Below are 17,148 nucleotides of genomic sequence, written 5' to 3'. Positions count from 1 at the left end.
CAAAAATACCGCCAACTAGCGGTGGAAACGGTTTTTTTTTTTGCCTGCCCGGTGTGTTGGGGCTGCCAGATGACCTGCAATAGCCTTGCCACCTTTCGCCACTTGCACACTTGTCAAATTGTTTTTCTTTCGTGTTTATTATTTACTAGTTTTCTTTTGCGCTCGCCTTTCGTTTTGTTTTCCATGTTTTAATCCCGTTTTTCGGAAAAGCTCGTTTCCAATCTCGTGACAAGTTTTTCCGCCGCCCGGAAAGATGCTAAGCCAATTTTACTGTTTGTGTTTGTCGCTCCTCCTCTACTGCTTCGTGGGCGTGACGTGGGCTGAGGAGGGGGACTGCCGCCGCCTTAAGCGCGCAGATATCGAGGGCAGACTGTCCACAAAGACGCCGTACAGAGCGATCGCCAATTACGACGAAACGCCGCCGAAATACGCCGGTTTGTACTTTTGTTGTTTTCTGTGTAACGCACATACAGTGGGCACCTGCTTAGTAATACGAAACATATGTTGTGCCATGTGACAGTCGACAGCGCTCGCTTAATACAGTGAGCCCGTAATCACATCAAAGAGACTTTTTATTGCACACAAATATTACGCAATTTGCTAGCGTCAGAACAAAAAAATTGAGTTGTTATTAAATAATTACTCGTATATCATTAGCGGTGCCCACTGCTCACATATGGATAATGAAACAGCTGATTTTACGCTTTTAACCGTTTCACCCGACAAGGTTGCCATCCGACGCGAATTTGGTCCATCATCCGACACGGAACACGAAATCCCAGCGAATCTGTTATTTTGCAGGCGCAAAATCGCCTATCTGAAATAAAGAATCGCATTTTGGATCAGCCGAATCCGCCAATCTGCACAGCTGAATTGAGAAAACTGCGCCAATGGCATTGGATGCACCTGAATGCCACCGAAGATGAGAAATTACTGGTGGCCGAGGGGGAGGATGAGTTGATTGAGCTGGCGGAACGGATGCAGAAGCGATTCCCGGATATACTTCCTGAGTTATACAATCCAGAGTGGTACTACTTCAAGTATACGGCGACACAGAGAACTCTGAAAAGCGCGGAAAGTTTTGCCACGGGCTTGTTTGGCCGTCATCGCATCCATACTGTACGGTATCCACCGCCTTTGCACGAGGATCCTGTTTTGCGGGTGAGCATTCCTTTAGTTTTTCTCTCGAATGTTAGAAACAAGAAAGTAAGTCAATGTGTTAAACTCAATTTGAATTGCGCGCCACATCTGCACTCGCAATGATCTGGCAACGCCACTTATTACAGCAAGGCCATTTTTCGATTATTGAATTATCGATATCAATGTTGTAAACCGCTTGCTAGTGTGACCGCATCGTGGCAATCGAAAAATCATCGATTTTTGTTCCAGCTCTATTTTCTGCGCAATTCTTTTCGTACAATATAATTCGATTAAACATAAATAAATAAACCAGAGCGCAAGTAAATAAACCCATTAATGCGCTTCATCTTGCGCCGGAGTTCGCTCGCGATAGTTGAACGGTTTTTATTTTGGCCCGCCCTCAACTTAAACGGCGCAGGCGGCGTGTTTTCCCCGAGTTCTTTTTAACCGTATTCGGGAAATGGGCCGCGATCCGTAGGCGGAAAACGTGGAGAAGAGGAACGAGGAAAGAAAAGCAGAGAAGCGCGGAGGAGGCGCTGGCGGTGTAGGAGGAGCGGAAAGTGTGAAAAGTGTTTGGGGTTATGTGCTAGAGTCCCCTCGGGGGGATTTTCAGCTGCTTGGATCCGCGACAGAGACGTAATCGCTCCGGGAAATCGCTCGCATTGCGCTGCTGCACCCTCTCCTCAGCAACCGAAAAAAGCAAAAAAGAAAAAAAAGTAATACAGCGAGAAACAAGAGAAACAGAAAGCACGCAAAACATGGCAAGTGCCGTTCGCGCTAAGTCCGCCACTGCCGCGGTCGGCGTCGCAGTCGACGAAAGCAGCGGCAGCAGCAACGGCAGCATCGCGGATCAGGAGGTGTCCTCCAGTAAGGAGACCGTCCTGCGCTTCTTTATTCGCACGAGATACGAAAAATATATATTCGCCCGTTGGGACGATCCCATACTCTTGGTAATGGAGCAACTGGAGCAGATCGAGCGTTGTCGATCTGCCACCTTGGAGAACCAGGTGGCCATCGGCCGGGAACGATCCCAGGAAGACTCACCGAACGACCTGCGTGAGGTGGTTAGCAACATAAGGCAGGACCACTCACTACACCCAATCGTGAAGCACATCGAGCAAATATCCGACATCCAGGCCTCCAACGGTCAGGAGCACGCCTCCCTCGGTTGCTTGAGGGAGCTGATCAAGATTATCAGAAAGGAATGGCCCCGGGACGACTCAATCCAAGTGCGGATGAAGCAAATACAAAGCATACAGGCCCAGCCGCCCACGGAGAGCATATGCTTTGGGGAGCGTCTCCGCGACGACAAGTGCCCGCTCTCCCTGCAGACCAAGCGGCACAAGGAGCGCATTCAGGCCATGATGTACGAACGAGTGACGTGGCGTATCCGCGAACGCATGAAGACGGCAAGCGTGGCCCTGGTTCTGTGCCTCAACATCGGCGTGGACCCGCCGGACGTGGTAAAGATCCAACCCTGCTCACGGCTAGAGTGCTGGATAGATCCCAGCTCGGTGTCCCCGCCCAAGGCCATGGAACTCATTGGGAGCAACCTGCAAATGCAGTACGAACGCTGGCAGCCAAGAGCCAGATATAAGAAGTGCAACGATCCCACCGTGGATGACGTTAAGAAGCTCTGCACCTCCCTACGCCGGAACGCCAAGGGGGAGCGCATACTCTTCCATTACAACGGACACGGTGTGCCCAAGCCCACAGCCAACGGAGAGATCTGGGTGTTTAACAAGACCTTCACGCAATACATCCCCCTGAGCATATTCGAGCTTATCACGTGGATGTCAGTGCCCTCAATCTACGTCTATGACTGCTCCAATGCAGGCATCATCATCAATTCGTTTCAGCCATACGCTGACCAGCATGAGGAAGAACTGAAAAAGGCGCAGGCCGCCGCCCAGCAGAGGGGCGGAGTCCAGCAGCTGGTGGGCGGCTCAGGTGGTGGCGTCAATGTAGCCGCCAACCAGGTGCAGTTGCCCAACCAGATGGTCAGTTACCAGAACTGTATACACCTGGCCGCCTGTGCTGCCAATGAGATTCTGCCCATGAATGCGCAGTTGCCGGCGGATCTGTTTACCAGCTGTCTGACAACACCCATCAACATAGCGCTCAAGTGGTATGCCATGCAGGAAAAACTGGGCATGGTGCCGCGTATCCAGAGTGAACTGATCGATAAGATTCCAGGTAAGTTTAGGCCTTTGCTCAGTCACGGACTTCTGGTAACCATTTAATCCCATCGCAGGCAAAGTCAACGACCGGCGCACCATGATGGGTGAGCTCAACTGGATCTTCACCGCCATTACGGACACGATAGCGTGGAACACACTTCCCCTCACGCTATTTCAGCGCCTGTTCCGCCAGGATCTACTGGTGGCTAGCCTGTTCCGCAACTTCCTGTTGGCCGAGCGCATTCTGCGCAGCCACGACTGCACTCCAGTTTCCCTGCCCGCCCTGCCGCCTTGCTATCGCCATCCAATGTGGAAGGCCTGGGATCTAGTGGTAGATCTGGCTCTACAGCAGTTGCCCGAAATTCTCGATCACAATGCGCCGTACCGCCAGCTGCCGTTTTTCGAGCACCAACTCACAGCCTTCCAGGTGTGGCTGGACAGCGAATCGGAATCGAGAACGCCACCGGAACAGCTGCCCATTGTGCTGCAGGTCCTACTGTCGCAAGTGCACCGCCTGAGAGCCCTAGAGCTGCTGGCCCGATTTTTGGATCTCGGTCCGTGGGCCGTTAATCTCGCCCTGGGCGTGGGCATCTTTCCATATGTGCTCAAGCTGCTGCAGAGTTCTACGCGCGAACTGCGGCCCGTTTTGGTGTTCATTTGGGCCAAGATCCTGGCCGTGGATCCCAGCTGCCAGGTGGATCTGGTCAAGGAGTACAAGTACTTCCTCTCTGTGCTGCAGGACACATCCGTTTCCAAGGAGCATCGCACACTCTCCGCCTTTGTACTGTCCTCCATAGTGCACAACTTCCTGCTGGGACAGACTAGTGCCCTTCAGGGTCCCCTACTGTCCATTTGCCTGGAGCAGCTAAACGACGGAAGCTGGTTGTTGCGCCAGTGGCTTGCCATTTGCCTGGGCATGTTGTGGCAGAACTTTGAAAAGGCTCGTTGGTCGGGAGCACGCGACCTGGCGCACGAGAAGCTTTACGTTCTGCTGCGGGACAAGATTCCGGAAGTAAGAGCTGCTGCCGTCTTCGCCTTGGGCACATTTATCAGCTCCGTGACGGACCGCAGCGAGGAGCAGGCGAATAACATTGATCGCATCATTGCCATTACCATGCTCGAGACCGTTGGCGAGGATATGTCGCCGCTAGTCCGCATGGAGTTGGCCGCCGCTCTGCAATGGATGGTGGTACTCTTTGAGTCACAGTTCGTGGCCGTATATCTAACTGAGCATATGCGCGGTCACGTCTCCGCCGCCTCGTTCGTGATGTGTCCCGATCCCCGGGAGCTGACATCTTCCACGCACAGCCTGGAGCGTCATGTGACCATCCGCAGGGGAGCCAGCTCCAGCTCCATATCTAACATGGGTGGTGCGTCAACTGGCTCGGGCACAGGATCATCCAGCAACCCATTGGGTCGCTCGAAGAGTGGCTCTGCCAGTTCGGGCGGAAGAGGAGCTGCCGGAGCTGCGGGCGGTACAAACAGCATACCCTTCCAGTCAATTTTCACCAAACTGTGGCTGGGCATCTGTAATCTGGCCCAGGATCCGTTTCCCCGTGTGGCGGCCATTGCCCAGGAGATTGTTGACCATGTGAGGGATACGGCACTGTGTCCCATTATGGCAGCCAAGGAAGCCACCATGTCCAATGCCTCCGAGAAGTGCAGTAGCCTAAGTGTAAGCCTCCCGCCCAGTCCAAATACGAGGGTTAATTACTTGGGCGGTGGCGGTGCACCTGGAGGAGCTGGGGCGACTGCAGAATCACCGCCCGTCGGAGCAGCTGCCTCGGGCGCCAGTCACTGGGCCCAAAAGCTAAGGCTATCGGGCAGTGGAGCCTGCGTGGCTGCCGGAGATCCTCAAACCATTCTGCAGCGCAAACTGCGCACCAGCTCCATCAACGATGAGACTGACAGCGGACCAGCGTACTCCCGCGGAGTGACGGGCGCCGGAGCTGGTCTGGGACTGCCCAGCGGACCGAGGGAGAGCACCCATTCGGCGCGAAGCAGCGGCAGCGAGAGCAATCACTACTTGGAGCCGGGACACAGCCTCACGCCCATTGTGCTGACCGAGTTCATACCCTGGGCCATTTCCTATTTCACACGGCCGGGAAAGGAGCGCTACAGCAGCGCCGAGGGAGCTGCAGAGGAGGGACGCCAGCGTTACCCAGTGGACCGAAACTCAGCGGAGCTGCGGCGCAGGAGGTTGCGCTTCCTGAGAAACGATTTTGTGCGCCGACATGCCGGCCGCAAGCACCAGGAGCTGATCGATCCCTACGGCTTCGATGTGTGCGTGTGGAACCGGAAGACACAGTTCACGCCTTCCATTGTCAAACTGCTGCCTTACGAACCGCAGATTGCGGTGGCCTACAGGGAGAAGGTTCTGGTCTACGACTTCCAGTACAATTCGGTACGCACATACGGCTCCGAAGCTCTGGGCGGCAACTCCACTGGCTCTAGTTCCGGTTACGGATCAGGTTCCGGATCATCTTCATCGCTCAATGGCAGCACACCGCGAAAGTCGGGCGCACACCCAAGTGGGGGAGGTGGTGGATTTTCGGCCGCCCCCTTTGCCCGCGTTAGCAGCATCGAGTTCATTAATGCACAGGATATGGCACTCAACCTGGTGGCCCACGAAGACGGTGTGGTGCGCGTCTGGCAATCCTCGCCGCCGGCCAGCTCCGCTACCACCGAGGATACCCCGAGCAAGGCCCGATTGGTGACTGCTTGGACAGCACTGGGTCAGGTTAACCAACACAATCACCGTCAGCGCAGCGTGGCTTCCGGCGGCAGCATTGGCAAGGGTGCGGACGCATCGGGACTGTCGAGCGGAGCAATTGGCTCGGGAGGGATTGTGACCGCATGGCAGCAGTGCAGCCAGCACCTTGTGATAGGCGGCGGTGGTTGCCGATTTATCCGCATTTGGGACGTAGAACGGGAACTGAAACTGGCAGATATTCCATTGGGCCGCAGCGAAACCTGCGCCCGGGTGCTATCACCTTACCTGCCCAATATGCGTTCCGATGTGATACTCGCCGGCTGCGACGACGGCAGTGTGCGACTGTTTGACAAGCGATGTTCGCCGCAGGACGCCCGGATCTCCGTTTATCGACGCCACAGTGCCCCCATTCTCCATGCCAGCCTGCGGGCAAACGTACCGGTGCTGGTCTCCGGCTGCACCGAAGGTCGGATCAGTGTGGCCGACATGCGGGCGAGCCAGTCCCCCATTGGCCTCAACGATGTAGTGTACGAGTGGGACGCCGGTGGCGATGTGACGGCCATAACCAGCCACCAGTTGGCGGACACGGTGGCCTGTGGCAATGCCTCGAAAATTGTGATCTACTCGCTGGACGGACGGCAGCAGAAGGTGTTGCGGACGAACGAGGGTTTCATTGGGCCCAAGATCGGTCACCCCACGTGGCTGTATTTTCACCCATACAAAGTGCAGCTGGCGGTGGGCTTCGTGGACAATATGGTGGCCATATACAGCCCCACCCCAGGTAGAAAACGATGTAAAAAATTAGATGACTGGAGTTTCTTTAATAAGAAAATAGCAAGACATTCAAGAATTTCAAGAATATGAAGGAGCTACTTTGATAAGAAAATAATTGTATTTGTTAGTAATACTGAGCATAGAGCCTTATTTCACTAACATTTGTATTCATCTGTCCTTGCAGTTCTATAAGGGCTGTGGCAAGTGGAAAACTGACGTCGATAAGAATCCCGAAACCTTGGTCAACGCACGCAGGTTCCTTGCGGAGCCGCAGATGCAGTCGGCAGTGGAGCAGGTACGGAGCAGCACCCGGCTACCGGATCTTCAGCCGGAGGACGTTCAGCTTATGTATACGGTGTGTGCTTTCGAAACCGCCTGGCATCGACCGCGTCGCGACTCTGGCTCGAGATCCACATACGAATCCGTGTGGTGTAACTTCTTCGACGTGGCCGCCTTGGAGGCGCTGGAGTTCTTCGAGGATCTGGAATACTATTGGAACGATGGATACGGCTACGAACTGACTCATCGCATTGCCTGTCCGGCAATCGCAGATATGTTTGCGGCCATTGGGTGAGTGCGCCTGGAATTCATAAATTTTAATATAAAGCTTCCAAACTGGCAAACAAGTCTAGAATGCAAATTCCAGTCGAATCTGGTTTTTTTTATATATACTTTAATCTGAAGCACTGTTCGTTCTCAACTAATCTTCCAGATTATAAATATCTTGTTTTAATTCTTTCTTTATCTTTTTTAACAATAATTCAAATGCATGTTGCAGTTCCTCTGAGGAGAAACAGCAGCGACGAACCAACGCCACGTTGTACTTCACGCACTCGGGCACGCTTCTCAAATTGCTGGCTCACCTGGGATTGGCCCGGGACAATAAGCCGCTGACGCACAAGCACTTTGCCAGCGAGCGTCTTTGGCGCACAAGCCAGATCGACGCGTTCGCGACCAACTTGGCCTTTTTACGTTACGAGTAAGTTGTGCGCGATATAAGCCGAATGTAAGATATCTATCTTAATAGCTAATTCTCCCCTGCAGTTGCGATGAGGAGAAGCCGCAAGTCCTGGTGCTGCATCAGGAGCGAGTGGTGCGCCTGCCCGGCTGCCCGCAGGACAAGGATCTCTGTCCGCTGGCCACGTTGCGTCGCATTTACGCCAAAAGCGTGGACCACTGCGACCGCGAGGAGATGTGCCGTGTGAAGGCCAACTAAGTATGGAGCACATTTGGAATGGAGCAGCTAATGTGTTTTTGTGGCTCTGCTGCCCTGCCATTGAATGACCTCGGGAAAAGGGATTCGTCGGAAAGTTAAGGATACAACTGATATAAAGATATAAAGTTAAGAATGGAAAAGATGCGAAGGAACTGGAGTTTAGCGATGATCAGACTAGGACTAGTTGTGTAAGAGATGATCGGCCGGAGAGTTAGTTATGTGTTGACCAAGTGGCAAGTCAAATTCTGTGTGTTTCGTATGCCTTATTAATCAATGTGGACCATCCACTCCAGAACCAGATATCTTTGAGCAGGAGTGCAGGAGACAGAGCGAGATGGAGAGCGGAAAGAGAAAAAGAAAGAGAAAGGGACAGGTAGAGGATAGCCCGTGTCATGCTTTTTAGACCTTAGTCTATATACCCCGGATGGCTCTCCAAATACTGTCAGGATTTACACGATTTATCTTGGGTTACTTTTTTTTTGTTATTCGGTTAATCATGCTATTACCCATAGCCTAATCCTTATCCCAAAGCCAAGTGGCAACGCATACTGTACATATATAAATACTTGATGTATAAGATATTTAACTATAGTTATATTTACCCCAACACACCACACATATATACATAAACAAAATCGTAGTTGTATGCCTCTAATCTAATCGATCCTTCGCCCCCAAAAGGAAACGTTCGTTGTGCTAACTTGTGTTATATACCTATAAATGAGACAGGATATATATATATTTGATAAGGCAAGGATGTGGAACAAATGTTGGGTACCTACAATAATTGTTCAGCGGCGCGGGAGACGGGAGACCCACACACTTTGTACATAGCACTTACGACTTTAATCACTTTTGTCTAATTTTGTTTGTCCTATCGAAAGCCCAACAACAAAAACCAACCGCAGTAACAACAAATAAACTAACGAAAATTCTAGTTTAAAGCTTAACTGGCTTGGACTTTTCAATTTGTTTGAGCTGAAAAATAAAGAAAACTGAAAATCAATGCGCCCCTGTGGTCGAATGTGTTGGCTTTTGGCCTTTTTAGCCATTTTTTTGTTTTTTTGTTTTTGAGCAGGCTTTTAAATAGTTTCTTTGATTTTTCCTTGTTTTTCCATCGTTTTTATTTTTATGGGTGCAAACTTCCCGTATTTGCCCAACGAGTGCCCTCCTAGTGTTTACAGCCAGCTAATTTGTTGTGTTGCCGGTCGAGTGGGCCACATACATATATTCTACCCGAGTCAGCGGAACAAAGGCCATCTCTGCGCATCCGAGAGTGAAGGAGGAGTGACCGAGGTGTGGGTGTGTTAATGGAGGTTACGACAGACGTAACCCGTGCTCCACCTGCAGCTGCAGCTTCCGATCGCAGCTAAGTGTGCTTATTCTTGGCATTTGCGTTTCGCATGGAACTATACGTACTTGATCGGAGTTTATTTGCCCATTTGGGCCGGGCTAATAAGGGGTAGCATTTGATTCTGGCTCAAAGAACAACTCAAGGAACTTTGAGTTCGTGTGGCAGTGCAGTTCATTGTGCAGTCTTGCGGTATTAAACCATAAAGACGTTATAGGTACCCTTTACTATCGCTTAGATAGTTATAAAACATACTTGGAATTCTAGCAGACAAACTGTATCTAATCATATAAATTTTTGCATTGGGGGGAAATCCGGATTTTTTCTTGGAGATTAGTATTTTAGGTACATATGTAATTACAGCTACCTAATTATAGTTAATTGGGAATATGCAAGCATTGAATTCTCCTATAACATTCTGTGCTTAATTATGGAGTATTAACAATTAACACCTAATTCTAGGTGCAGGTTCCTCGATTTTGTCTTTAATGACTACTCATTATTCAGCTTGCCTTTAGCAAACATGTGCTGAAATGTATTATTCCCCTGTTGATAGGTATACAGCCAGTTGATAACTTCTCCCATCGCCTGCCGTCACATCTGTCCCGATGAGTCTGGTATACCCGAATGCTCTATGGTATCCAATACTTGTGCTGGGCGGAATGGACCGGGAACGAGACCGGGACCGGGACCGGCAACAGGTTCAACCCTTAGCCAGCGGAGCTTTTCTGGCCGAAAGCTGCGAGGACGTCAGCTGAGAGCGGCGAGTGCGGGAGCTGCGCAGGCGTTGACTGCGACGGCGACTGAGGCTGCGGCGGACTTTCCGCCAGCGGACGGATTTGGATTTGGCCAAAAAGGCGATTCAGTCTCAGTGCGCTGTTGTCGCTGCGGTAGGCGCTTCGCTAGCATGTTTTCTTTGCATTTTGGCTTTTTGGTTTTTGTTTTCGGTCTAGAGCATTTTTGTTTTTTTTTTGTTTCGTGTGCCTTCCTGAAATTTAATAATGTGTGCGCCTGCGAGTGGTTTTTCCTGTTATTGGAAAATATCGAAAATGAATTTCGGGACGGGCGGACGGGCGGGCGGGCAGTGCTGTGGGTATCGAAAGTGGCCGTCGTCCGAATGTCCTGGCCATGAATCGAGCGACGAATCAACAAATTAGGGGTTGTCCTGGTCGCGCGCGAGTGTTTTCCACAGCGTCTCTGTGTGTGTGTGTGTGTGTGCGTGTGTGTCTGGTACACGGGAACGATTCGGGGATGCCTATTAATCAATTTTAAATAAACTATATAGAATGTAATAATTATAGCCCACATTTTTTTGTTTTTTTTTGCTTGCGCTGTGTGTGTGTGGGTGTGTGTTTGTGTCGTGGCCAATTGAATCACCTGATGGTGAAAACATGACCTAATTCCGTTCAGCATCCTGGCCAGCTTAGTGAGGACCAGAACCTGAACCTGAACCGCGCTTAGAAAACCACCCCCGGGAACCTTAACCCTCGAACACCGAACGTCTCACCCTTAACCCTTAGCTGGAGCACTTGCCTGGCTTCCTGCTTCCGCATTCTAATTAGATTGCAATCATTTCACAATTTGATTGTCAGCCGATGATGATGATGAACACCAACCCCCCAAACCACTTACCACTTGCAGTGCCAACCAGCTCCACGGACCACGCCCCCTAAGCGCCTGTCCGCCCGCCCACCAATCTGTCAGCCTGCCAATCTGCCATTCCGCCAACCCGCCAACCCGCCAGCCCGCCAGCCGGAATGGAGCAGCTGTGCTACCTGGCGCTGAGCGTCCTGCTGGCCATCATCGTGGCCTACGGACTCCTGGAACTGCACTACTTCCTGCGCATGTGCCTCTGTGTCCTGCTCGCCCGGTTCGTGAAGAGGCGCTGCCACATCCTGGACACCACCACGGTTAACGGTGAGAGCTTCAAGTCCCTTTTTATCCCTGATCCTATGTCCTGCATGCAAACTGAATAAATAGTAAAATATCCCGTGCCTTTTAAAGTTGTGAAGTCCATTGAATAGTCCTATGAAATATCTAGAAAGTCATGTTTCATACATACACCCTAAACTCAGTAATGTTAAATATGTCTTCCATAAATAATGGATAAGAACTATAATCAAGCTTAACTTTATAGGAAATAAACATACATAAATAGCTTTAAAGTAGTTATGTAAGGGTGCATAGTTTTATTCCTGAAGTGTTCCTGAAACGAGTAGACTAATTACGTTTAAGTGCCATCAAGTTGTCTCTAGAGGTTATCACTCATACGCAGTGTTGACATAACTTGGCGAATGCTTGAAGTTTATTTACCATTTGAAAGCAATTATTGGTTTTACGTTTTCACGTTGCCATGGCACGATAGCATTAGATGATCCTTTCGGAATTCAATATTTGCAGGACTCTGCCTCACCAACGACGTGGACACTTTGCTGTACCACATGAACAACGCTCGCTACTTCCGCGAGCTGGACTTCGCGCGTGTCGACTTTTACGAGCGGACCAATCTGTACCGCACCATTACGGGAATGGGCGGTTCCGTTTTCCAGGGGGCGGCCACCATACGCTACCGCCGCTTCATCCGCCCCTTTCATCGCTTCAACATTATTTCGCGGGTGAGTATAAAAAGTCTGAAAAGAGTTAAGACTTAATAACTATGTTTAATTTCATTTCCTTTCAGATCATTTACTGGGACGAGCAGTCGCTCTTTATGGAGCACCGATTTGTGCGGCCGTCGGACAAGTTCGTGCACTGCATCGCCATCTGTCGGCAGCGGGTGATCGACGTGTCCATGGAGGCGGTGATGTCCGAACTGCTGCCCAGGACCTCCTCCAACGGATTCCGGGCGACGGTGCTGCCCTCGCTGGCTGCTCCCTCGCCGCCGACTGGTGGTATAAGCAATCTTGCGATGGACACTTCGCTGGCGGAGAACGGACATGGGACGACGAGCGGGGGGGAGGCGGGCACAGGTGCCACGCCCACCACGACCACGGCGCACTGCCTCAAGCTAAAGCCCTCGCTGCCGCCAGAGTTGGCCAAGTGGATCGAGTACAATGACATGTCGAGCAAGAATCTACGCAGCGGCTGCTGACTGGAATCCTTGGAGTCGCCGGAAGCGGATGCGGATGCGCAACCGGAAATGGAAACGCCCATTAATACACGTTTTTTTTTCTGTCTCGCGTGCTTGTGTGTGTGAGTGTGCGTGCTAAAGTGTGCTAATGTTTAATGTCTAAGTGTGCACGTGAAACGTTTGTATTGTAAGCTACGTAAGGGTCTGTAAAACAAATAAGAAATACCCGCCCTCTTTTTGGCCTTAACTAATGTATTGTATAATTAACCAGAGATCAGAGCCACGCCCCCCACCCCCCTGAACAATGAACTAAGGTAAAAACAAAACTCCTTGGTAGTCCACAGTGTGTAAGCTATGATGTACAATGATTGTTTAGTAAATGAACAAACTAATCTGAAAAAAGACGCAACTAAATGAGTGATTTTCTTGGCCCTTTGCTTTGGCGCCTAAAAGCAGGCTATACTTTGTCACCAATTCAGTGCTATTGGTGCACGAGTTATGGGTAATTATACCCGTTACTCGTAGAGTAAAAGGGTATACTAGATTCGTTGAAAAGTATGTAACAGGCAGAAGGAAGCGTTTCCGACCATATAAAGTATATATATTCTTGATCAGGACCAATAGCCGAGTCGATATGACCATGTCCGTCTGTCCGTCTGTCCGTCTGTCCGTATGAACGCTGTGATCTCAGGAACTACAAAAGCTAGAAAGTTGAGATTAAGCATACAGACTCCAGAGACATAGAAGCAGCGCAAGTTTGTCGATTCATGTTGCCACGCCCACTCTAACGCCCACAAACCGCCCAAAACTGCCACGCCCACACTTTTGAAAAATGTTTTGATATTTTTTCATTTTTGTATTAGTCTTCTAAATTTCTATCGATTTGCCAAAAAACTTTCTGCCACGCCCACTATAACGCCCACAAACCGCCCAAAGCTGCTACGCCCACACTTTTGAAAAATGTTTTGATATTTTTTCATTTTTGTATTAGTCTTGTAAATTTCTACCGATTTGCCAAAAAACTTTCTGCCACGCCCACTATAACGCCTACAAACCGCCAAAAACTGTGTTTAAGACTCTTCTTCTCCCTTCCACTAGCTGAGTAACGGGTATCAGATAGTCGGGGAACTCGACTATAGCGTTCTCTCTTGTTTTGCTTACACTTACGATTAAGTCGTGCTAAAACCCATTGGTAAATATTGTCTTTTCTTTTGATTCAACATCACCTTACGACTTGTGAGTAGGCCCCATCTTGAACTTTCAGCTGCGGTCACTCGAAACTTGTCTATTCGGGTAATTTGCCGCGTTCAAGGGCTAGTGTTTACACCGATCGGATAGTAGTTATATATATATTTTTAAGCGTTTACCTGCGAATTTGCCTATTGCGCCACACCAGAGATTCCCACACATCAGCGAACAGCCGGCGGTTGGAATCGAAATCAATCGATTGCTTAGGCAAGATGGAATTATCCGTACAGGTGAGCCAAGAAATACGGGGAAAAACATGCGAAAGTGGCGGAAACAGGCGAAGGTGGGCATGAGAAGGGGGTCGTTCCAGTGTTGACCATAACTATTTAAGAAAAGTAGCTAAAATACCTATTTAGCCCAGCTAATACGCTACTACGCTGTTTTGCGGTTAAGTCTCGAGACCTGGCGAAAAGTGACATCAATCTTTGGGTCACAGTTGTATAAATTGGTATTACAGAAGTAACTAGTTAAATTATTTGCATTAGCTAACTATATTGTTTACTTTAAAAGCTGTGCTTGTAAAACATCTGACTTGGGCCCCGTATTACTTGGCAACATTTTATTAAATGCTTAAATTGCGTATACGCCTCGTTGAAAAGTGTTTTGTTGGGTTCAAAAGTAATAGATCGTAAAGGGTACTTTTTAGTTGCATGCTACTGAAGTCAACTCGAAAATAGCCAAGTTATCAGCATTTTTTTTCTTATTATTGCATTGTCTTTTCATCATCGCTTTTCATCATATTATTTTTGTAATGCGTTTTGCTTTAATTTATAGGCTTGTTTTTACAAACACACTTATTACATTATAGCTATAAACCTAAGTAATATTATAGTTGCCATCACAGCTAACCAGCTGGCGTTGGTTAACTTTCGACGGATTGCTTTCTTCTGCTTCGGCATTGCGTCGTATTCGCTCTTTTCGTATCGGCAGTCTTCAGTCTACAGTTTACAGTCTGCAGTCTACAGTCTACAATCTCCGGTCTTCAGTCGACCGTGGCCTTGCTTCCCCAACGGTTGTGTTGCTGCGTACCGCTCCGCCCGCTTTTACCGCCCGTACCGCTTTCCCGCTCCTACCGCTCGTACCGCTCTCAGTTGCTGGCGAGTTTGGCCGAGCTTAACGATCGACTGCAAATGTAAGTATATGTATAACCAGATGCTTGGCGCAGGGGTCAGCCAATACGATTGACTTTCACGGCAACGGACTTTGGCGACCCGCTAAATCAGCGCCAAAGTCTGATGCACATAGCGAAATCAGGGCCATATCATTGGTATTTTACTTAAAGTATATACACTATATATATACAAAAGCTTCCTAATTACTAGAAACTTCCTTTCGTTTTCTATCTATTTCTTAATATTTTCAATTTTTGTAATCTTTTTTTGGTTCCCATCAAGAGACACTAATAGCTTTCCATGTAGCAACAACTTTCGCTGTCACTAACGAGTTTTCGCCCCTCATCTTTGCAGTGCCAACTACATACACACAAGCACATATAACGCGATGTCTTTTCTGGTGATTTTGCTGATCCTGTACGTGATCTGGGATGTCAACTATTTCATCCGCTGCGTATTCACCGTGTTCGCCGGCCGGCTGTTCCAGCGGAAGCGCAAGGTCACGGACACCACAACGATCTACGGGCTGTGCACCTCGCAGGACGTGGACATCTTTATCCGGCACATGAACAACGCCCGCTATCTGCGCGAACTGGACTTTGCCCGCTTCCATTTCTACGCCCTCACCGGACTCTACGAGCGCATCCGGGAGCAACGCGGCGGTGCCGTTCAGGGAGCCAGCAGTGTGCGCTACCGACGCACCATACCCATCTTCCATCCGTACAAGATCCAGACGAAGCTGATCTGGTGGGACGACAAGGCCATCTATCTGGAGCAGCAGTTCGTCACGCTCGCGGACGGATTTGTGCGCGCGGTGGCCATGTCCAAGCAGAACATCACCAACTGCAATGTGCTGGAGGTGCTGAAGACCTATCCGGAAACTGCCCAGCGACCGGAGAAGCCGGAGGAGCTCAAGCTCTGGCTGGACGCCATTGAGCTGTCCAGCCAGAAGCTGCGAAAGGACAAGTGAATCGATTGATTCCTTCGCGCGCAGCACAGCTCATTTATGCTTGCCTCATTTGCTTAGTCTTCTAGTTATCTCCCATTTCTTTTTTTTTTTGAGTTCACTGTGCGGAAATACTAGACTGATGTGTTTTTCACGCAAAAAAGGAGCGTAACAAAATGTACAGAAAAACAAGTAATGATTGTTAGCAAAAGCGCATAGACACTTAAAGATTATTTTTTCACAGTGCGTTAGTTATACAAATATTGCATTAATGGAATGGCTGAATCTTTATAAATACATTTTTTTACAAACTTAATTGTAAATACTCCAATAATTTTGTATGATCTATATAACTTTTCCAGTTTCTGGTTTCATCACATATATTTCGTTGTGTTGAGAGTCAGAGTGGTTGGAGTTTCTTTTCTCGACTTTCATTTATGCTAAGTTTGATATCACGCAACGCCAAGTCATCTGTTATCTGTGTCGATAATTCAATGGATTGCTTATTTTCAATATTTTCTTTCACGCTGTCTCCGCCAAATGAAGCAGCTAATTATGAAGACTGCATTTTGATTATGTAATTATGTAACGGCCATCCTCAGCAGTTTGGCCACGGCCAAGCGTTTTGCAAATATTACACAAAAATAAACATAAAATAAGCATATGTGCAATGTTAAAACATAACGATTTTTTTTTATTTTATTTCCACTTAGCGAAGGTTCATTGAACCTATTACTGTATAACTATAACCCTATAACTTTAATCGTTGCAAATACATACGAGTATTACTATTCAGCTGGACTTAACTGAGAGATCGAGGGACAGCTGACAGCTGGGTGGCATCCGCATTCGCAGCGTAATCCGTGACGTCATGTCGGATGCAACAGCTGCACACACGGCGTATGAGTGCTGACCACTTCCACTTCCCGTCGTTATGTATTTGTTGAAATCTCTTCGTTTGTTGTGCTCTTTTTTGTCTTTTATGTCTTTTTTGCCTTTATTGTTGTTGTTTTTTGTTTCTTTTGTTTGTTTGAATTTGTATGAATTAGGCCGAAAAGTGGATCAAAACGTGACACTGAAATCTAAACATAAATCTCATTCATGAAGTATGCAGACAGCGCGCGTCGCTATTCAGCTCTCTTTTTTTGGTTTTGGTTTTGGTTTTGGGGCCGCACGTACTCCCCGATTCGCCCAGTGTGTGCTGCGCTCTCGGAGAGCGAGGGACTTGCTGCAACTGTCACCAGTGAGTACACGGCGCAAAAAATCATAGGTACAAGAATGTGCCACATTGTTATATGAAGTTGAGGGATTTTTACTTGTATCATGCATACAGAGTGGTTAGTGCATTGTATATAATGATAAATCAATCTTATGCTAATATGAGAACTCTTCTCCAAG

General features: G+C 48.8%; 4 protein-coding genes across 5 annotated transcripts; all 4 read left to right on the top strand.

Moving 5' to 3' along the window:
• The first annotated feature begins 115 nt into the window (after window positions 1–115).
• Window positions 116–9,029, top strand: LOC120455042 (multiple inositol polyphosphate phosphatase 1). Its single transcript, XM_039640891.2, has 5 exons — window positions 116–434; window positions 728–1,161; window positions 6,992–7,377; window positions 7,586–7,786; window positions 7,852–9,029. Exons 1-5 carry the CDS (start codon window positions 254–256, stop codon window positions 8,021–8,023), a joined length of 1,374 nt encoding a protein of 457 aa, XP_039496825.1. The 5' UTR covers window positions 116–253; the 3' UTR covers window positions 8,024–9,029.
• On the top strand, window positions 1,349–7,129 carry LOC120455040 (regulatory-associated protein of mTOR). 2 transcript variants are annotated; one of them, XM_039640888.2, is made up of 3 exons: window positions 1,349–3,336; window positions 3,395–6,924; window positions 6,992–7,122. In XM_039640888.2, exons 1-2 carry the CDS (start codon window positions 1,899–1,901, stop codon window positions 6,895–6,897), a joined length of 4,941 nt encoding a protein of 1,646 aa, XP_039496822.1. In that variant the 5' UTR covers window positions 1,349–1,898; the 3' UTR covers window positions 6,898–6,924; window positions 6,992–7,122. The 2 variants fall into 2 exon arrangements, with proteins under 2 accessions (XP_039496822.1, XP_039496823.1); XM_039640889.2 differs by having other exon boundaries at window positions 1,350–3,336; window positions 3,395–6,814; window positions 6,992–7,129.
• Window positions 9,030–10,503: 1,474 nt separating the features above from the next.
• Window positions 10,504–12,915, top strand: LOC120456826 (protein THEM6). Its single transcript, XM_039643875.2, has 3 exons — window positions 10,504–11,291; window positions 11,775–11,989; window positions 12,055–12,915. The coding sequence occupies exons 1-3, from the start codon at window positions 11,132–11,134 to the stop codon at window positions 12,463–12,465; spliced, it is 786 nt and encodes a 261-aa protein (XP_039499809.1). The 5' UTR covers window positions 10,504–11,131; the 3' UTR covers window positions 12,466–12,915.
• A 1,739-nt stretch (window positions 12,916–14,654) lies between these two features.
• Window positions 14,655–16,434, top strand: LOC120456742 (protein THEM6). Its single transcript, XM_039643732.2, has 2 exons — window positions 14,655–14,824; window positions 15,159–16,434. Exon 2 carries the CDS (start codon window positions 15,193–15,195, stop codon window positions 15,772–15,774), a length of 582 nt encoding a protein of 193 aa, XP_039499666.1. The 5' UTR covers window positions 14,655–14,824; window positions 15,159–15,192; the 3' UTR covers window positions 15,775–16,434.
• Window positions 16,435–17,148: the final 714 nt, after the last annotated feature.

Source organism: Drosophila santomea, chromosome X, assembly GCF_016746245.2.
Source record: "Drosophila santomea strain STO CAGO 1482 chromosome X, Prin_Dsan_1.1, whole genome shotgun sequence".
NCBI lineage: Eukaryota > Metazoa > Arthropoda > Insecta > Diptera > Drosophilidae > Drosophila > Drosophila santomea.
The sequence above is the reverse complement of the archived record's forward strand: the minus strand, read 5'-3'. Positions and strand labels throughout refer to the sequence as shown.

Coding starts and splice junctions, on each gene's coding strand:
- LOC120456826 (XM_039643875.2), top strand. CDS start 11,132: ATGGAGCAGCTGTGCTACCTGGCGCTGAGCGTCCTGCTGGCCATCATC. Junction 11,292..11,774: donor GGACACCACCACGGTTAACG/GTGAGAGCTTCA, acceptor CAATATTTGCAG/GACTCTGCCTCACCAACGAC. Junction 11,990..12,054: donor GCTTCAACATTATTTCGCGG/GTGAGTATAAAA, acceptor ATTTCCTTTCAG/ATCATTTACTGGGACGAGCA.
- LOC120455042 (XM_039640891.2), top strand. CDS start 254: ATGCTAAGCCAATTTTACTGTTTGTGTTTGTCGCTCCTCCTCTACTGC. Junction 435..727: donor AACGCCGCCGAAATACGCCG/GTTTGTACTTTT, acceptor TCACCCGACAAG/GTTGCCATCCGACGCGAATT. Junction 7,378..7,585: donor GATATGTTTGCGGCCATTGG/GTGAGTGCGCCT, acceptor TGCATGTTGCAG/TTCCTCTGAGGAGAAACAGC.
- LOC120455040 (XM_039640888.2), top strand. CDS start 1,899: ATGGCAAGTGCCGTTCGCGCTAAGTCCGCCACTGCCGCGGTCGGCGTC. Junction 3,337..3,394: donor ACTGATCGATAAGATTCCAG/GTAAGTTTAGGC, acceptor ATCCCATCGCAG/GCAAAGTCAACGACCGGCGC.
- LOC120456742 (XM_039643732.2), top strand. CDS start 15,193: ATGTCTTTTCTGGTGATTTTGCTGATCCTGTACGTGATCTGGGATGTC.